Below are 14,082 nucleotides of genomic sequence, written 5' to 3' on the forward strand. Positions count from 1 at the left end.
TATTGATCTTTTTTGTTTCTTGGTTAAATCATATTGTTATCATCCTAAAATGTGTTCATCCAGCTTTGTTTTCTGATGAAGCTGTGTTTTGGTGCCCTCATCTGTTCAAATGAAGCACATGGTTTTAATTTCAAAGGTTTGCTATGCTTGTAAGGCAGTACTATATTTAAATATATTATACTCTACCTGTTATGCCATATACTTTTTGCAATTAATTTGGCTTTTTTGCAATAATGTGACACCATTCAAATTCTTGTAGGTCATTTCATTTTTATATTTATTTTGAACATTATTCTTTTTGAAGAGTTTGAAAATGTCTTTAATTAGACTGTTATAATGAAGTTGAGTCTGAATTAAGGTAGAGATTTTTTTCTTTCTTCTGATTTGTCATTCTTCATTTTTTTAAATTCTTATATCAACATAGCCAACTGTGTTGTATATATTAAATGCACATTCAGATGCATCTGCCTCAAAACCAAAAACTCAAAATGTGTATTTTCTATCATATTATGAGAAATACCCTAATGTGTGATGTGCATGGCATGAAAATCAGAAGATGTTTAACCAGTTTATTTTACTATATGCACAAGACAATAGTTCACACTTCATAACCTCTGACGCATTAAACATATATTTTTGAACATGGCATATAGATGATTTACACAGCTTTGTGTATTCTTAGCATAAATATCAGATTATAACATAAAAAGCATTCATGCTACATTACTACACAAGGAACAGTCGAGATGTAAAAGAAAAATAGAATATCATCAAGGGAGGCTTTACTATATTAACAAAGTCTATATACAGGACTAGTACTGCAACTATTATTTCAAAACCACAATATTAAAATAACATGAAGCAGTTGATATTCACAATGGGACATCCGATATTAAATTGATCACGCAACAGACACAATCATGCTTGGCAGACACTGCATGGCAGGTCAAACTACTGATTCAATTCAAAATAACTTTACAGAAGAGGAAACTAGAATCTAAAACTCAATTTGCTATGCTGTGTTCAAATAATCTTCTCTTATTATTTTATCTACCTATGAACATTTGAACTATGACTTTGATTTTTGATAATGATCTTTGATGTAATCTGAGGTTAATATTAAGGTGATTATAAATGTAACAGAGGCTATTTATGTAATATACGTCACTATAGCCTATTGCTGACAAGGGAAGTGCTGAAGGGTGGCAGACTGCCTGATATATTGTATGGGTGTGTAAGTTAAGAAAAATTCAGTCTTAACACTTGTCTAGTTGGAACATATCACTGATGACATTAGAATAATGAGTCAGGGCAATGACGTCACCACATTCTAAAAGGAAAGAAAGAATCAAATTTGATTAATGTTTTAGTAAATGAAAAGATATCTACATAATGCCTCTTTATTAAAAGTGTTAAATGTGATGATAAAAATGTCAGCCGATTTTTTATATTGAAGCAATGGTGTCATTAAAAATGCCTTTAAAATAAATCCAATTTAATCCATTTACAATGATAAAGGTCTGACCTTTTTTCTTGTCTTCCTCACTGATCTTCTGCAGGAAGCTGGTCCTCGGGGGCCGCGTTGGGGTCCAGGAAGTCTTGGTGCTGCAGATGCTTTAGGTACTTCACGGGAGTGATGGTGTGGGTGGAGCCTGTGAGGGAAGTCAGAAACACGATCAGGGCTTTTATTAAAACCATTAACTCACATTGTGGGGGTGGTTAAATGCAGTTCACTAGTCACAGATATACAATGATTTGTAAACATTTAACTTTCTTATATATTTATTCTATTATATTTATTGTCAAGGCAAATGACAGAATGTTTTGCAACCATCACCTATGTGTCCCACAGCAGAATGCTTTCATATTTTAGATCAGCAAAAAATATACACTACAGACTGTAAGATTTTTTAATGATTTTAAAAGACTGTTGTGCTAACCAAGGCTGCATTAATTTGATAAAAATACAATAAAACCAGGAATACTGTGAAATGTTTTTACTGTTATTGTAAAATAATTGTTTGCTATTTTAATATATTTTCAAATGTTATTTCTGTTATGTCAATGTCTTCAGTGTCACATGCTCCTTCAGAAATCATTCTAATATGCTGATTTGGTCCTTAAGAAACATTAATTATTATGAATGTTGAGAATGGGTGTGCTCCTTAATATTTTTGTGGAAACATAATCGATACAAAATATTTTTATGTTTAATATTACTAATATTTAATGTTACTTTTGATTAAATACTCACTTGCTAAATATAAAAGTACTATTTAAATAAAAAGAAAACTAAATGAGCCCAAACTTTTGAATGGTAGTGCATAATACAAAGACGTCTGATCAATATATCACTTGGAATTTTTAAAGGCACAGTGACACAAGGCAGAATTGTGTAATGCTGTCCGTTGTAATGGTTGTCTTTGAAATAGTGAGTCAATGATAGTTCACAAAGGGCCCTTGAGCACTGCAACCCACCGATGAGAGCTTCCCATTTGCCGTTGGCCTGTGTGACCTCATAGACGCAGCGCATCTCGCTGTAGGTCACACCCCCGATGATGAAGACGATGATGCGTGGGCCGTTGCGTATCTCTCCCGGGCTCTTGTTTTTATGCCAGTTTCCATAACGTGCACTGAAAATGGACAGCAGTGGTTTTATCACTAGATATTTGACTAGAAGATGTTGCATACTGATTACATAGGTTTATGCAGGTAATCCTACCTGGTAGCTGTGGTCGTCTTTGAGGATGCTGTGCGTGTGGAGATGTAAGGGTACTGTTTTGGGTCGAGCTTGTCTTCAATGGCATCCTATTATAATGCAATTATGAGAAATTAAAGTAAAAAAAAGATGACGTATCCAAAGTGAGGAAAGTACTGTTGGTTCAGCTCACCTCCATGATGTCTTTGACCAAAGGAGTCCATCGGGAGAGCTGGTATGTTTGCTCACTGATTCTCTCCTTGCGGTCAGATTTCTTCCCTTTACGCGTGGTTGCTTGCTGTGGATACATATTTAAAGGGTTATGAATTTCGACCTCAGACATTATGATTAGTGATGCACTGTATTCTGGTTAAATAAGCTGGGAATTATTTAACCGATATCCGATAAATGGCTGATATATTCTATATTGTCTAAAAACAAGCTAGAAATAAAATTGTTTTTGAAGATACAAGTGAATGTATGCTTTACAATATTAATATTCACACTATTAATTTACTTAAGATGACATTTAACAGTTTAAGTGAGTACAAAGTGTAATCTCAATGTCAAAGTAGGTGGAAATGATGGCCAATGTATACACTGCCATTCAACAGTTTGGGGTCAGTAAGGTTTTTTTGTTTTTAAGAAATGAAGACCTTTATTCAGCAAAGATGCATTAAATTGCTCAAAAGTGACAGTAATTTATAATACGGTATTACAAATGATTCATATTCCATATAAATGCTGTTCTTTTGAACTTATTGATATTCATCAAAGAATCTTGTTAACTGTATCATAGTTTCCACGAATATATTAAGTAGCACGGCACCAAATCAGCATATTAAAATGACTCTGGAGTAATGATGTTGAAAATTCAGCTTTTTAAAATGGTCAGAGAATGGAGGGGAACATGTTTTGTGCGTATTAATGACCTCTGAAATGATGGGAACCCCCATATGTGCCATATTAGAGATAATGTCACTGTCCTCTGGAGGGATCTGAGCATGCTGGAGGAGCTTACAGAGATTCTCCTCTGACACACCTATGAGACACACACACACAGAGTCAGCCAGGAATAATTGTACATAATTATACACATAATTAATATAGAGTTTGAACTGGTTCTAAATTCTTGAAGCCCAGCATTACAGCATAATGACAGTTTTGCTCACTGTTGTGTGATATTAGTAATGACTGTGTGTACAAACTGTACATGTCAAACACCCCCATCTCGCCCACACACAGCCAAACAGATAGAGAATACAAAGCATTGGCCATTTTGCAGCTCTCTCACCATTCTTGAGGAAGATGTAGAGCAGGATGATTCGGATTTTGTCCATGATGGTAACGTTGGCGTCTAGTAGGATGGGTACGATGGCTCTCATGGGATCTTTGATCTTCTCACCCTCTGCATCTGTGCCCATCGCTAGGTCCTATGACAGAGCACACAAACTCTATTAACGCTAATTAATATGACAGTTTGGTGCAAAAAGACCAATCCAAAATAAGCTTTACCTGCTCAACACGGCACAGTTTGTCCACTGAGCCCTGGTAATGCTTCATACAGTCTTCTGCTAAGTGCAGGTGAGTTGAATACTGCAAAATTATAAAGCCACCATCAGCAATATTATCCCCTTGAATCAGTTTATATAAAACATGTAAAGGATCTCAGTACCTTGCTTAACTCTTTCTGGTACTGTGGCATCTTTTTAAGCATTTGGGAGAGCTCTTTCATGGTGGTCTGGAAGATGTCAAAACACTTTGTCAGTTATTGGCAATAATCGAGAAATTGCAGTTAATTTTTGATCAGTGATTAATAACACACCTTCTCTCCTGTGTTCATCTTTTTGCTGGCAGAGAAGTCCTTAAGTGATTTAGTCACAGCCCTAAAAGAGAGAAACTCTTATATTTAATACATTATTATGATAATTATTATGAATTATTCATTTAATTAGTTATAATTGTTCAATCTTTTTTTCTTGTTTTTCATTTTCCAGTATAACATATATAAGTAACAGTAAACACATTTATAATGTTACAAAAGATTTCAGTTTGATATTGTATATTAGAATGTTTTCTGAAGGATCATGCGATCCTTTGCCATCACAGCAATAAATTATATTTTAAAATACATAAAAATAGAAAACAGTTATTTTAAAGGCAGCGGTGATAGAGGCTCGTTACACTAAGTGAAAATAGAAGTATTTTCTTAGTGATTGATGCTATTTACAGTACATTAAGTACAAATAGCTAAAGATTCTATTTATGCTATGTTAAAATAGCAGTATTGTAGTACATTATAAAACAGTATGCAAAAATAACGTATCGAGTGTAAATTCTAATTTTAATTCAAATTCTCAAATGGATGCCACCTTATTGGGACCATCTAAGCCCTCCTTACACCGACCCTAACTCTATCCGATACTTTATTTTCAACTGTTGACTAGCTCAATCACACGTTGGTGGGCAGAGTTAGTGTAAATAGCCTCTGCCAACAAGACACACTCTTTGCATTTAGCGTAAACAGACACTCCGTATTTGAAATTGTAATGATATTTCACAATATTACTGCTTATCAAATAAATGCAGCCTTGGTGAGAAAGGAACTTATTTAAAAAACATTTACAAATCTTAACGACCCCAAACTTTTGAACGGCAGTGTATATAAATGTCAACCTGTGCAGGACTGAACAGACTTACGTGGACACCTCTGCTATGTGTTTATGTCTCAGAGTCATCCACAGGTCATCATCTTCATCCAACAGCACCTCCTTCATACGAGTGTCACCCATTCCACTGGTCTCATACCTGATTAACACATATGCACCATCAGCATCAGTAAACTGCCCATAGCACATGATGGATGGAGATATTAACATCATGAAAAGTGAACCACTTGGACTTGACCGAAGGTCAGCTGAAATGATCTGAGCGACCTCAGAGCAGGATATAGATGAATTACAAACTGCTGGAGTTATTACGTGTAGACATCATTCTCAATGGGCAGCAGGTCAAAGGCCATGGCCTGAAATGTGAGCTCGTGTAGAAGTGGCGAGACAGGGTCAAAACCCCGATCCAGAATCAATAGCTGGGAACGTGCTTTATCGGGTCCCTGTGAGAGAGGAAAAAGAAAGAGACAAAGATGGAGCACAAAACAGTACAGCAAGGAATTAAAGTTGGACAGTGAGAAATTAAGGTCACTGGTGCCAGACAGAAGCAGTTTATTTTTATCATCCGAGACAAAATATTGTGCTACAAGCTCTGAGACTCACCTCTCCCAAAGTGGGGTCATCTGCTTTGTAACCGTCCAGTTTATCCTGAAGCATCTGGGCCAGGACTGCATTGTCTTTGTACTCTCTTCAAAACACAGCAACACATAGTTAATCATGATATGGACCGTCACTGACCTTCTAGATGAAACCCAGCAGGCACAACACAGGCACACAACGTCATAAGACGTTGATATTTGGTTAAATTTCAGTTGCGACGTCGGGTGACCAAAATTCAATGTAAATTCAATGTCTAATGTCAATGTTAAATTGATGTCCAATACCGACGTGAGATTTTGTTGTTTTTAGGTTGTGCAACCAAAATCCAACGTTAAGTCAACGTCAAATTGGCGTCAACTCGATTTTCATTTTCAACCAAAATGCAACGTCTGTCCGACGTCATGTCCAGCGTCAACCTGACGTTACATAGACGTCTGGTGCCTGCTGGGAATCTAATCACTATAATCTGTTATATCTGATTTTTTAAATAACAGTTGTGTGCTTGTGTTTTTTATATTTTCTTTGCAGATGGCTGATAATGCTTGGAGTTACATCAGCAGATGGTGTTTATGAGAATGTGAGATTGATGGTAAGACGTTCATGTGTGTGCTGCTTCTTCCTCTCTCACCCTCTGTATCTAACAGCTGGGTACTCTTTCAGTGTGGCGCACAAGGTGGCTATTTGCTCGGCTAAACGTTCCAACACCTGGTTCTTTACATCAGCTTTAAACGGGCTGTAGATATCCTGGAAGGCATCGTGTCTGTCCACTGAGAACACCTGAGAACAGCATAGCAAAAATAGATACATTTATTCGTAACATCTTTCGAAATTGCATACTGTCGACTAGATACTATATTTGGTTGGAACCATACTTTTTGCGATTGTTGTAAAATATAGTGTGAATGAAATATATACAACCCATATTCAGATGTAAAGTGTTCATCAGAATTAAAGCTTCATTCAGTATTTTGCTGTAAGTAGTAGGCCATTCTTGTACCTTTTGCCTACTGTTTTCAGACACTCGTCTCATATACTGTTTTCCGCCTACTGTAAAAACATAATGAAAAACGTCTTTCTGCTAAAACATGGACTCAATAACAAATAGAGATGTAGAACACAAATAGTGTGTCATAACCAAGTGTGGTGAGATAAAGTGGCTACTAACTGCTTCTCTTTAATATTCCATGTTAGATTTTGGCCCAACTAGCCCTAATTCCAACAGACTGACAGAACATTTTGTTTCCCTCGCTTGGTTTTTATTGGCTCTGCCCACAGTGAAATCTCACTGGTCTAAAGACCTGTTTCACATAACTGTAAAAAAAATATGTTCTTCAGGTTACATGTTCTGTTCCTAAATCAGTGGTTTTCAGCCTTTGTGAATTCAAGGCCCCTCACTGTACAAGACTATATTCTGATGCTACTGCTGTAACAAAAACAGCATAAACAGAAAATAGCAGTGACAAAATAATTAAATAATTCATTTTTTTAAAATAATTAAAACTATTATAAATCATTTCTGTAATTCCAGAAGTTTCAGAAACTTTTTGAACACTCTTTTTGAATTTGCATGTTTTTTTATTTTTTATTCAGTCATTACAGGATAAAGGGTTTATTATTATTATTAGCAGTTATTCAAATAGCAGTTTTTTAGTTATTTCTACCCAATAAAACATTTTAGAGCCTGACAAACCTACAAAAGTGTATACTCATTGTACTCATTTTACAAAAATTACAATTACTTTGCGGTTTTAAATTTGTTTTAATTTTCCATGACCTTTTCAGGTCTAGAATTTAACATCGAAAATTTTATAGACCATGGGAACCCTCATTCCTTGCCAGAAAAGACAGCTATTGATGGAAAATATTAAAATAAGAGAAACATTATATATGAAATTTCTATAAAATAGAGAAATATGATGACAGTTCACATCTTTAGCTGTTTTAGCTTATTTGATGCTTATTTTAAATAATTGCAATATATTTAATAAACATACATTTAAGCCATCTTGCAGCCCCCTTGGAAGTGTGCTGAGGCCCCCTAGTGGGTTCCAGTCTCCCTGGTTGAGAACCACTTCTTAAAATTCATCTGAAATGAGTCCCTTGTGACCAACTCTACACAGGATGTTCTCAGCCATGTGATATTTTTATTGAAATATTACTGATTCACAGCAGCAAATAGTTTGAAAAAAAAGTTTTTAAAGTTTGAGCCCGCTTGCTAATTTGTAATTCTTTTAGTGCCACAGGTAACTTTTACCAAGCAGCTTCCTGTCCTATTGCAGCTCATATCTAACTGATGTCCATCTGCTCGTGAGAACCAGCTAAAAGGTAAAAGTGAAGGTGCTTCATCCACCACTGGATATATGTTAATGGCTGTTATAGGGCTGTTACTGTCCCACAATAGTAATAACTCATCGATATGTCACCTGCCTCGCCTGTGCCTGTATGTGTGTGCCGTATTCTGTACATTCTGCACGTTTGGCCAAAAACATGGTTTTCAGATTAATCTACCGCCACATAATAACTACACTATCCTCTTTTCTTCCCTCGGCTTGACCTATAATCCATATCAGTGTTGTATCTCCCTCTCCCTATCCTAACACACTAGCCTCAACACACTGCCCCATCTGTCACATGTACATAACCCTACTGACATCTAACTAAATTCCAATTCCACGCTCTCTCTCTCATTGGATGCCCGATGACTCGTTGATGGGGCATTAGCCAATGGGGAGCAGGATTAGGGTTGGTATAGGGAAGGCTGATTCAGCCACGCCTCAGGATTAATTATAGAGGGCAACAACAGAGGATTGGCGGCACAGAGACAACCCAACCAAAGCTTCTCTCGAATGTTCCGGCATGATACAACCCTTCCCCCCACATCTCCATACATCCTTCTTTCTCGAGTCTCAGGGTGTAAAGTAGAAGCTACTCACCTGTGATTCATAGGGCAGGAAGGCGATGTGAATCTCAGTCAGTGTCTTTATGGATTTAGAGGCACGGGATTTACTTATCAAGTTGAACAAAGTGTCTGGGATTGCTAAAGTCAAAATTAAAAACAGAGATAAATGTCTAGTAGATGTGGTAGAAAACAGTTGCTGACGTCCAAAAAAACAAAACACACTCACTGTCTGTGAAGAACACGTGTGCCCCTCTGTATATGGCATTACGGGGGTCTCTGAAGTCATTGATGAGTCCCTCAACTGACTGTTGATAACACAGACATATTCATTCATTTATAATAAAAATTCTACCATTCAAATGTTTTGGATCGGTAAGATTGTTAAAATGATTTTGAAGTTTCTTATGCTGACCAAGGCTGCATTTATTTGATCAAAAATCAAGTAAAACATTAATACTGTGAAACACTACGATTTAAAATAAGTTTGCTGTTTTAAAATATTTTAAAAAGTAATTTATTCCTCTGATGGCAAAGTTATTACTCCAGTCTTCAGTGTCACATGATCGTTCAGAAATCATTCTCAAATGCTGATTTATGCTCAAGAAACATTTCTTATTATCAGTGTTGAAAACAGTTGTTCTGGCAAATATTTTTGTGGAAATGTTTTTCAGGATTCTTTGAAACTAAATCTTTTGAATTCTTTGAATGAATAGAATGTTCAAAAAGAACAACGTATATTTGAAATAGAAATCTTTTGTAACTTTATAAATGTCTTCACTGTTCCTTCATCAAATGAATGCATCCTTGCTGAAATTACATTTGATAACATTTCACTATTGTATTGTATATCAGTAACTATCATCTTGTGTATGTTGGGATACAATACAAACTCCCATACAAGCTCTGTTTTATGCCTAAAAGTAAATGAGACAACTTACCTCATCAGATGGAGTAATGAGATATATGGCTTCCATGGTAGGAAGAGGCTCACGCCGCTTGATTATATCTTCAACAACTGGAGAAATAAAAGGAAATGGTTATGGAAAAAAGTCAAGTTGAGCCAAATTGCTGTATAATTTATAAAGCTAAGTGGTTTTGTGCCTGTTTGAAGCATTTCTACAGGAGTAAAACTCACTTGTGATTCCCTCAGACATAATATCTGTCATTTTACAGCATGATGAGACCATTCTCATGCTGAGCTTGTCCACCACCAATGCCTGAGGGAGAACGGCATGCATTATGTATGTAGAACAACACGTAACAAATCAAAGACCAGTGTAACACAACATGTTTTAAATGCTGTTCGCCAACATGGGATGCTTCTGGATTGATTTAATGCTGCTTTAGGATGCCCTTTTAAGCTAGAAGGCCTAATATGACACCAGAGTCATCTTTAATTCAAGTTAATTGAAGTTTATTTCAAGATTCTTTTTTTATCATACTGCACAGACTAAATAAAGATTGTGTTTTGACACAAACAAATGCTGCACATCACAGCACATGAACAACTTTTTCATAATCACTGACATATTCTTCAGATGAATTGATGGTGAGATTGATGTCTACCTTCCATTCTCCCTTCTTCTTCACCTTCTTAATGACATCATTCATAATCTCTGTAGCACAAAAAAAACAAACATGAAAAAAAGTGATTTCTGCAAAATGGACAATGTTCAGGGAAAATATCAATATTTTGAATGCAAGAGATGAAGCAAATCTGAGTCCAAACTTTTCAAATCTCAAATGCAAGAAAATACCATATTAAAGAAGAAAATAAATTATAATGACTGTAAAACAAAACCTTACATTCTCTAGCCTTTGTTCTTACCAGTGTAATATTAATATTGAGTATATACCACTGTAATATTGATGTTACAATGTTTAGATATATGTTATAACTTATAAATTAATCTGAAATAATGAGACCACTGACTTGAGACAGATATCCAGACAAAGATCTTAAATTACTATATGTTATACTCAATATATGTTAAGAATATTGAGAAAAATGTTTGTCATTTAAAATGTTTGAGTAAGAAATATACAGTATAGGTGTGTGATAATGGGAGCATTAAATATATCTGAGAGAATGTCACTTCAAATATATCTGTGCTAAAACACCGCATAATCATACACTCTCTCTGACAGACTTTTTCTTGCACATACAGTCCACTGAGACAAGTTTGCCAAAAGTGTCAGGTAGAGGTGTTGCTGAGTTTAGACCTTCTCTCCTGTTGTTGAATATGTTTAAAACAGCAACATATCCTCTGCAGAGACTAAAGAACATGGTTCTGGGCTGAATTTATTATTATTATAACATTATGGTTTGCTGCTTAGCATCACATTTAAGTATGATATGAGGATGTTTTTTTGTAATTTGTTCAATGTGATTTGGTGTAAAGATTTATTTTTTTTCCTTTTTGCATTTAGTTTTTAGTTAATGATATAATAAGTGCATGATTAAGAAAATTGTATGGAACCACATAATAAAAAAAGAAATCAAATACACCACTCATGTCTTTTATGACAGCAAAAAATGAAATGGTCAACTTGATTTGTTAGTTTAAATGATATATATTGTGTGGTGAGAGAGACCCAGCAATCGCAGGCCTAATCTCTTCCCAATCCTCTTACACCACCAGCCTCTCTATTTTTGTTTTTCCTCTGTCTCTCTTTCTCCTGCTCTTTGTCACTCTTTTTTTTATTTTTCTCACTCTCTTTCTCTCTTTGTATATCTCTGCCACTGGATGTGAGCACAGTGGACCTGAATCATTTTTACTGCCCTTTTAAAAGCTCCATTGAATGGCGAAATCCCAAACCCAACAGCTTCCTGCAGTCATATAACACATTTCACAGCTATTGACGCTGGATCTTTCAGTTCTAACACCCAGAGGTGTTGTTGCATTAAAATAAATGTGTGATGAGCCTCACAGGCTATTACTGAAATTGTCGAACAACAAATCAACATCCAGTCTGACGAAATTTCTGTTTATAAAACATTTGCTGGTGAGATTAAAAAGGGTCGAAACTGGATTGAAAGCTTTTAGATACTTTAGATACAGACTAAAAAAAAATATTGATTAAAAATCAGATACAATATTAATAGTGCAAACCAATATGTCCAAAAACATGAATAGACAAATATCATCCAGCAGCATTTTTGATATATGCCTATTATGCTATGATGTGTCATTTTTCCTGATGTTGTTGCAGTAATGAATATGTACGTGTACGTGATCTACACAATGCTTGATCTACGCAAAAGTGACAAATATTCACAAGTGATAATTGGTGATGTTTTTCCTCAGAATCTTTCAGATTTAATCAACACCAGCACTAAATATGGCAACATAAATAACAAGAAAGAATGACATAGGACAGATGGCAAAAACTGAATTCTGGCTGTGATCAGAGAGTGCATTATTGAACACTGGAAATCTTGTCAAACCTCATGGTTGCATTTAGAGCCAGAAAATATCCAGGGCTACAAAAAAGTACATTTTTGAAACTGGCATGTCAAAACTGTTAAGGGAAGACAAATCTAACATCCATTGAGCCTATAGATATAACAAAAGGTGACTAATATTATGGTTTAAAGGAATCACATTCACAATGCCTTGCATAGATAGATACAGCAGATAGATAGATAAAACAGATATAAAAAATAAACACAACATATGTCAGCAATCTAACACCAGCCTTGTTTAACAGCTTTTCTTAACAGCTTTTTCTAAGAACAAATTCGTGCGTGTATTATTTGTATTCAGGCCTATTTTTCCACTCTTTGTGCTTCCACCCAACAGCACTATGAGCCTCCCCTCATATCTAGATCCTTAATCCCACAGGACTACACAGATTACTGTGTATCTCCAATCTCCAGTGTACTTTTTTTTAGCTACATCACAATCATTTGCATAGTGCAACAATATAATTTTAATATAATATAATATAATAAGAGTGTTAAATTTAAAGGATTTAAGAAGAGCAGTGTTACTGTTTGAGGATTATGTTGGTGAATAGCGCAGTAACATTTCACTCAACATGTAAACACACAACATCCAAGTAAATTTCTAAGGAAATGTCAATAATACCACAAATTAGAAATATCACTTTTAAATACATCAAAAATGTAGACCTAAATCAACTTTAACAAAACATTTCTTACTTTCTCCGACAATCGCCTTGAGCCCCAGAGATGCCATGCTGTCTCCTGTTCTCTCTCTCTCTCTCTCTCTGCTGGACTCGCAGTGTGCGCGCGCTCAGAGCTACAGTTTGTGTAAATGGGATGCGGTGCTTGCGTCGATGCCTAATCCCACCACACGCCTCCGCAGCTCCACTGTTGACATATGCTGCATGTCTTGTAAACTATACACACACATTTGTGCACATTAAGCATAGCCTTTCAGCAGCTTCTGTCATGTATTGATGAAGCATTGAGTGGTTTTGCGAGCGGTTTGTTTTACTCATGTTTTGGGGTATTGCGTACAGTTATATGAACTGCTATGAAATAAATGGATTTTAAATTCGCATCAAGAAAAATGAACGTTTGCGCAATAATTGCGTTACAATGCATTTACTGTAGTTGTGCTTCTGTAAGAATACCAGAAAAGACCACTAGCACCCGCTAGAGGGAGACATCGTCTTTTTATTCTGCCCAATGCAAGTGCCGCTTCAGAGAAATGCTTCATTTATTTTAAAGTATTTAAAATGTCTATAAATCTCCCTATAAATGATATTTTTAGCTTATTTCATACATGATTTTTTTTTTTTTTGCATTTATCTTTCCTACGCTTTAGCAAAGTGATCGCAGACAATTAAATAAATAAATAAATAGTTTATTCAAAATAACAGTTATTTTGTCAGAATAAGTTAAATTAAATTGTATGCTTTATTTATAGTATTTTTTGGAACATTGCATACATTTTCTTGTATGTCTTATAATCAAGCTCTGTATAGTGGTGAGAAATTTGATTCATCCAAATGATTCGATTCTTTTGAATCTTTCGGAAGATTGTAGGCTTGACTTTAATTAAGCTATAGAAGAAAAGGAGACTTGATTAGGAGTTTCAGTTACGTCATTATAATAGTTTGCCATTTGCCCACATTCATAACGAGATGCCTCGTTAATTAGCCTAAATTTGTTGGTGTGCTAAAGAAATGCCCTTCCAAAAGTGAACGACTTGAATCAGTACATAGAGTTGATGGGAACGATTCGT

General features: G+C 35.4%; 1 protein-coding gene across 1 annotated transcript; it reads right to left on the minus strand.

Moving 5' to 3' along the window:
• Nucleotides 1-538: 538 nt before the first annotated feature.
• Nucleotides 539-13,299, minus strand: stxbp1b (syntaxin binding protein 1b). Its single transcript, XM_058775918.1, has 20 exons — nucleotides 13,032-13,299; nucleotides 10,433-10,482; nucleotides 10,002-10,083; nucleotides 9,805-9,881; nucleotides 9,093-9,171; nucleotides 8,901-9,004; nucleotides 6,596-6,744; nucleotides 5,971-6,055; nucleotides 5,680-5,810; nucleotides 5,399-5,506; nucleotides 4,524-4,584; nucleotides 4,374-4,439; nucleotides 4,214-4,294; nucleotides 3,993-4,131; nucleotides 3,631-3,740; nucleotides 2,892-2,996; nucleotides 2,723-2,808; nucleotides 2,479-2,633; nucleotides 1,526-1,652; nucleotides 539-1,330 (listed from the first exon to the last, which is right to left on the minus strand). Exons 1-19 carry the CDS (start codon nucleotides 13,066-13,068, stop codon nucleotides 1,543-1,545), a joined length of 1,815 nt encoding a protein of 604 aa, XP_058631901.1. The 5' UTR covers nucleotides 13,069-13,299; the 3' UTR covers nucleotides 539-1,330; nucleotides 1,526-1,542.
• Between the last annotated feature and the right edge of the window lie 783 nt (nucleotides 13,300-14,082).

The sequence above is a fragment of the Onychostoma macrolepis genome, chromosome 05 (genome assembly GCF_012432095.1).
Source record: "Onychostoma macrolepis isolate SWU-2019 chromosome 05, ASM1243209v1, whole genome shotgun sequence".
Lineage (NCBI taxonomy): Eukaryota > Metazoa > Chordata > Actinopteri > Cypriniformes > Cyprinidae > Onychostoma > Onychostoma macrolepis.

What these genes read in the sequence shown, in the direction of transcription:
- stxbp1b (XM_058775918.1), bottom strand. Translation starts at nt 13,068, where the DNA reads ATGGCATCTCTGGGGCTCAAGGCGATTGTCGGAGAAA. An exon ending in CACATAGCAGAGGTGTCCAC is followed by an intron (nt 4,585 to 5,398) that starts GTAAGTCTGTTC and finishes TCTCTCTTTTAG; the next exon opens with GGCTGTGACTAAATCACTTA. An exon ending in AACTGTGCCGTGTTGAGCAG is followed by an intron (nt 4,132 to 4,213) that starts GTAAAGCTTATT and finishes GCTCTGTCATAG; the next exon opens with GACCTAGCGATGGGCACAGA.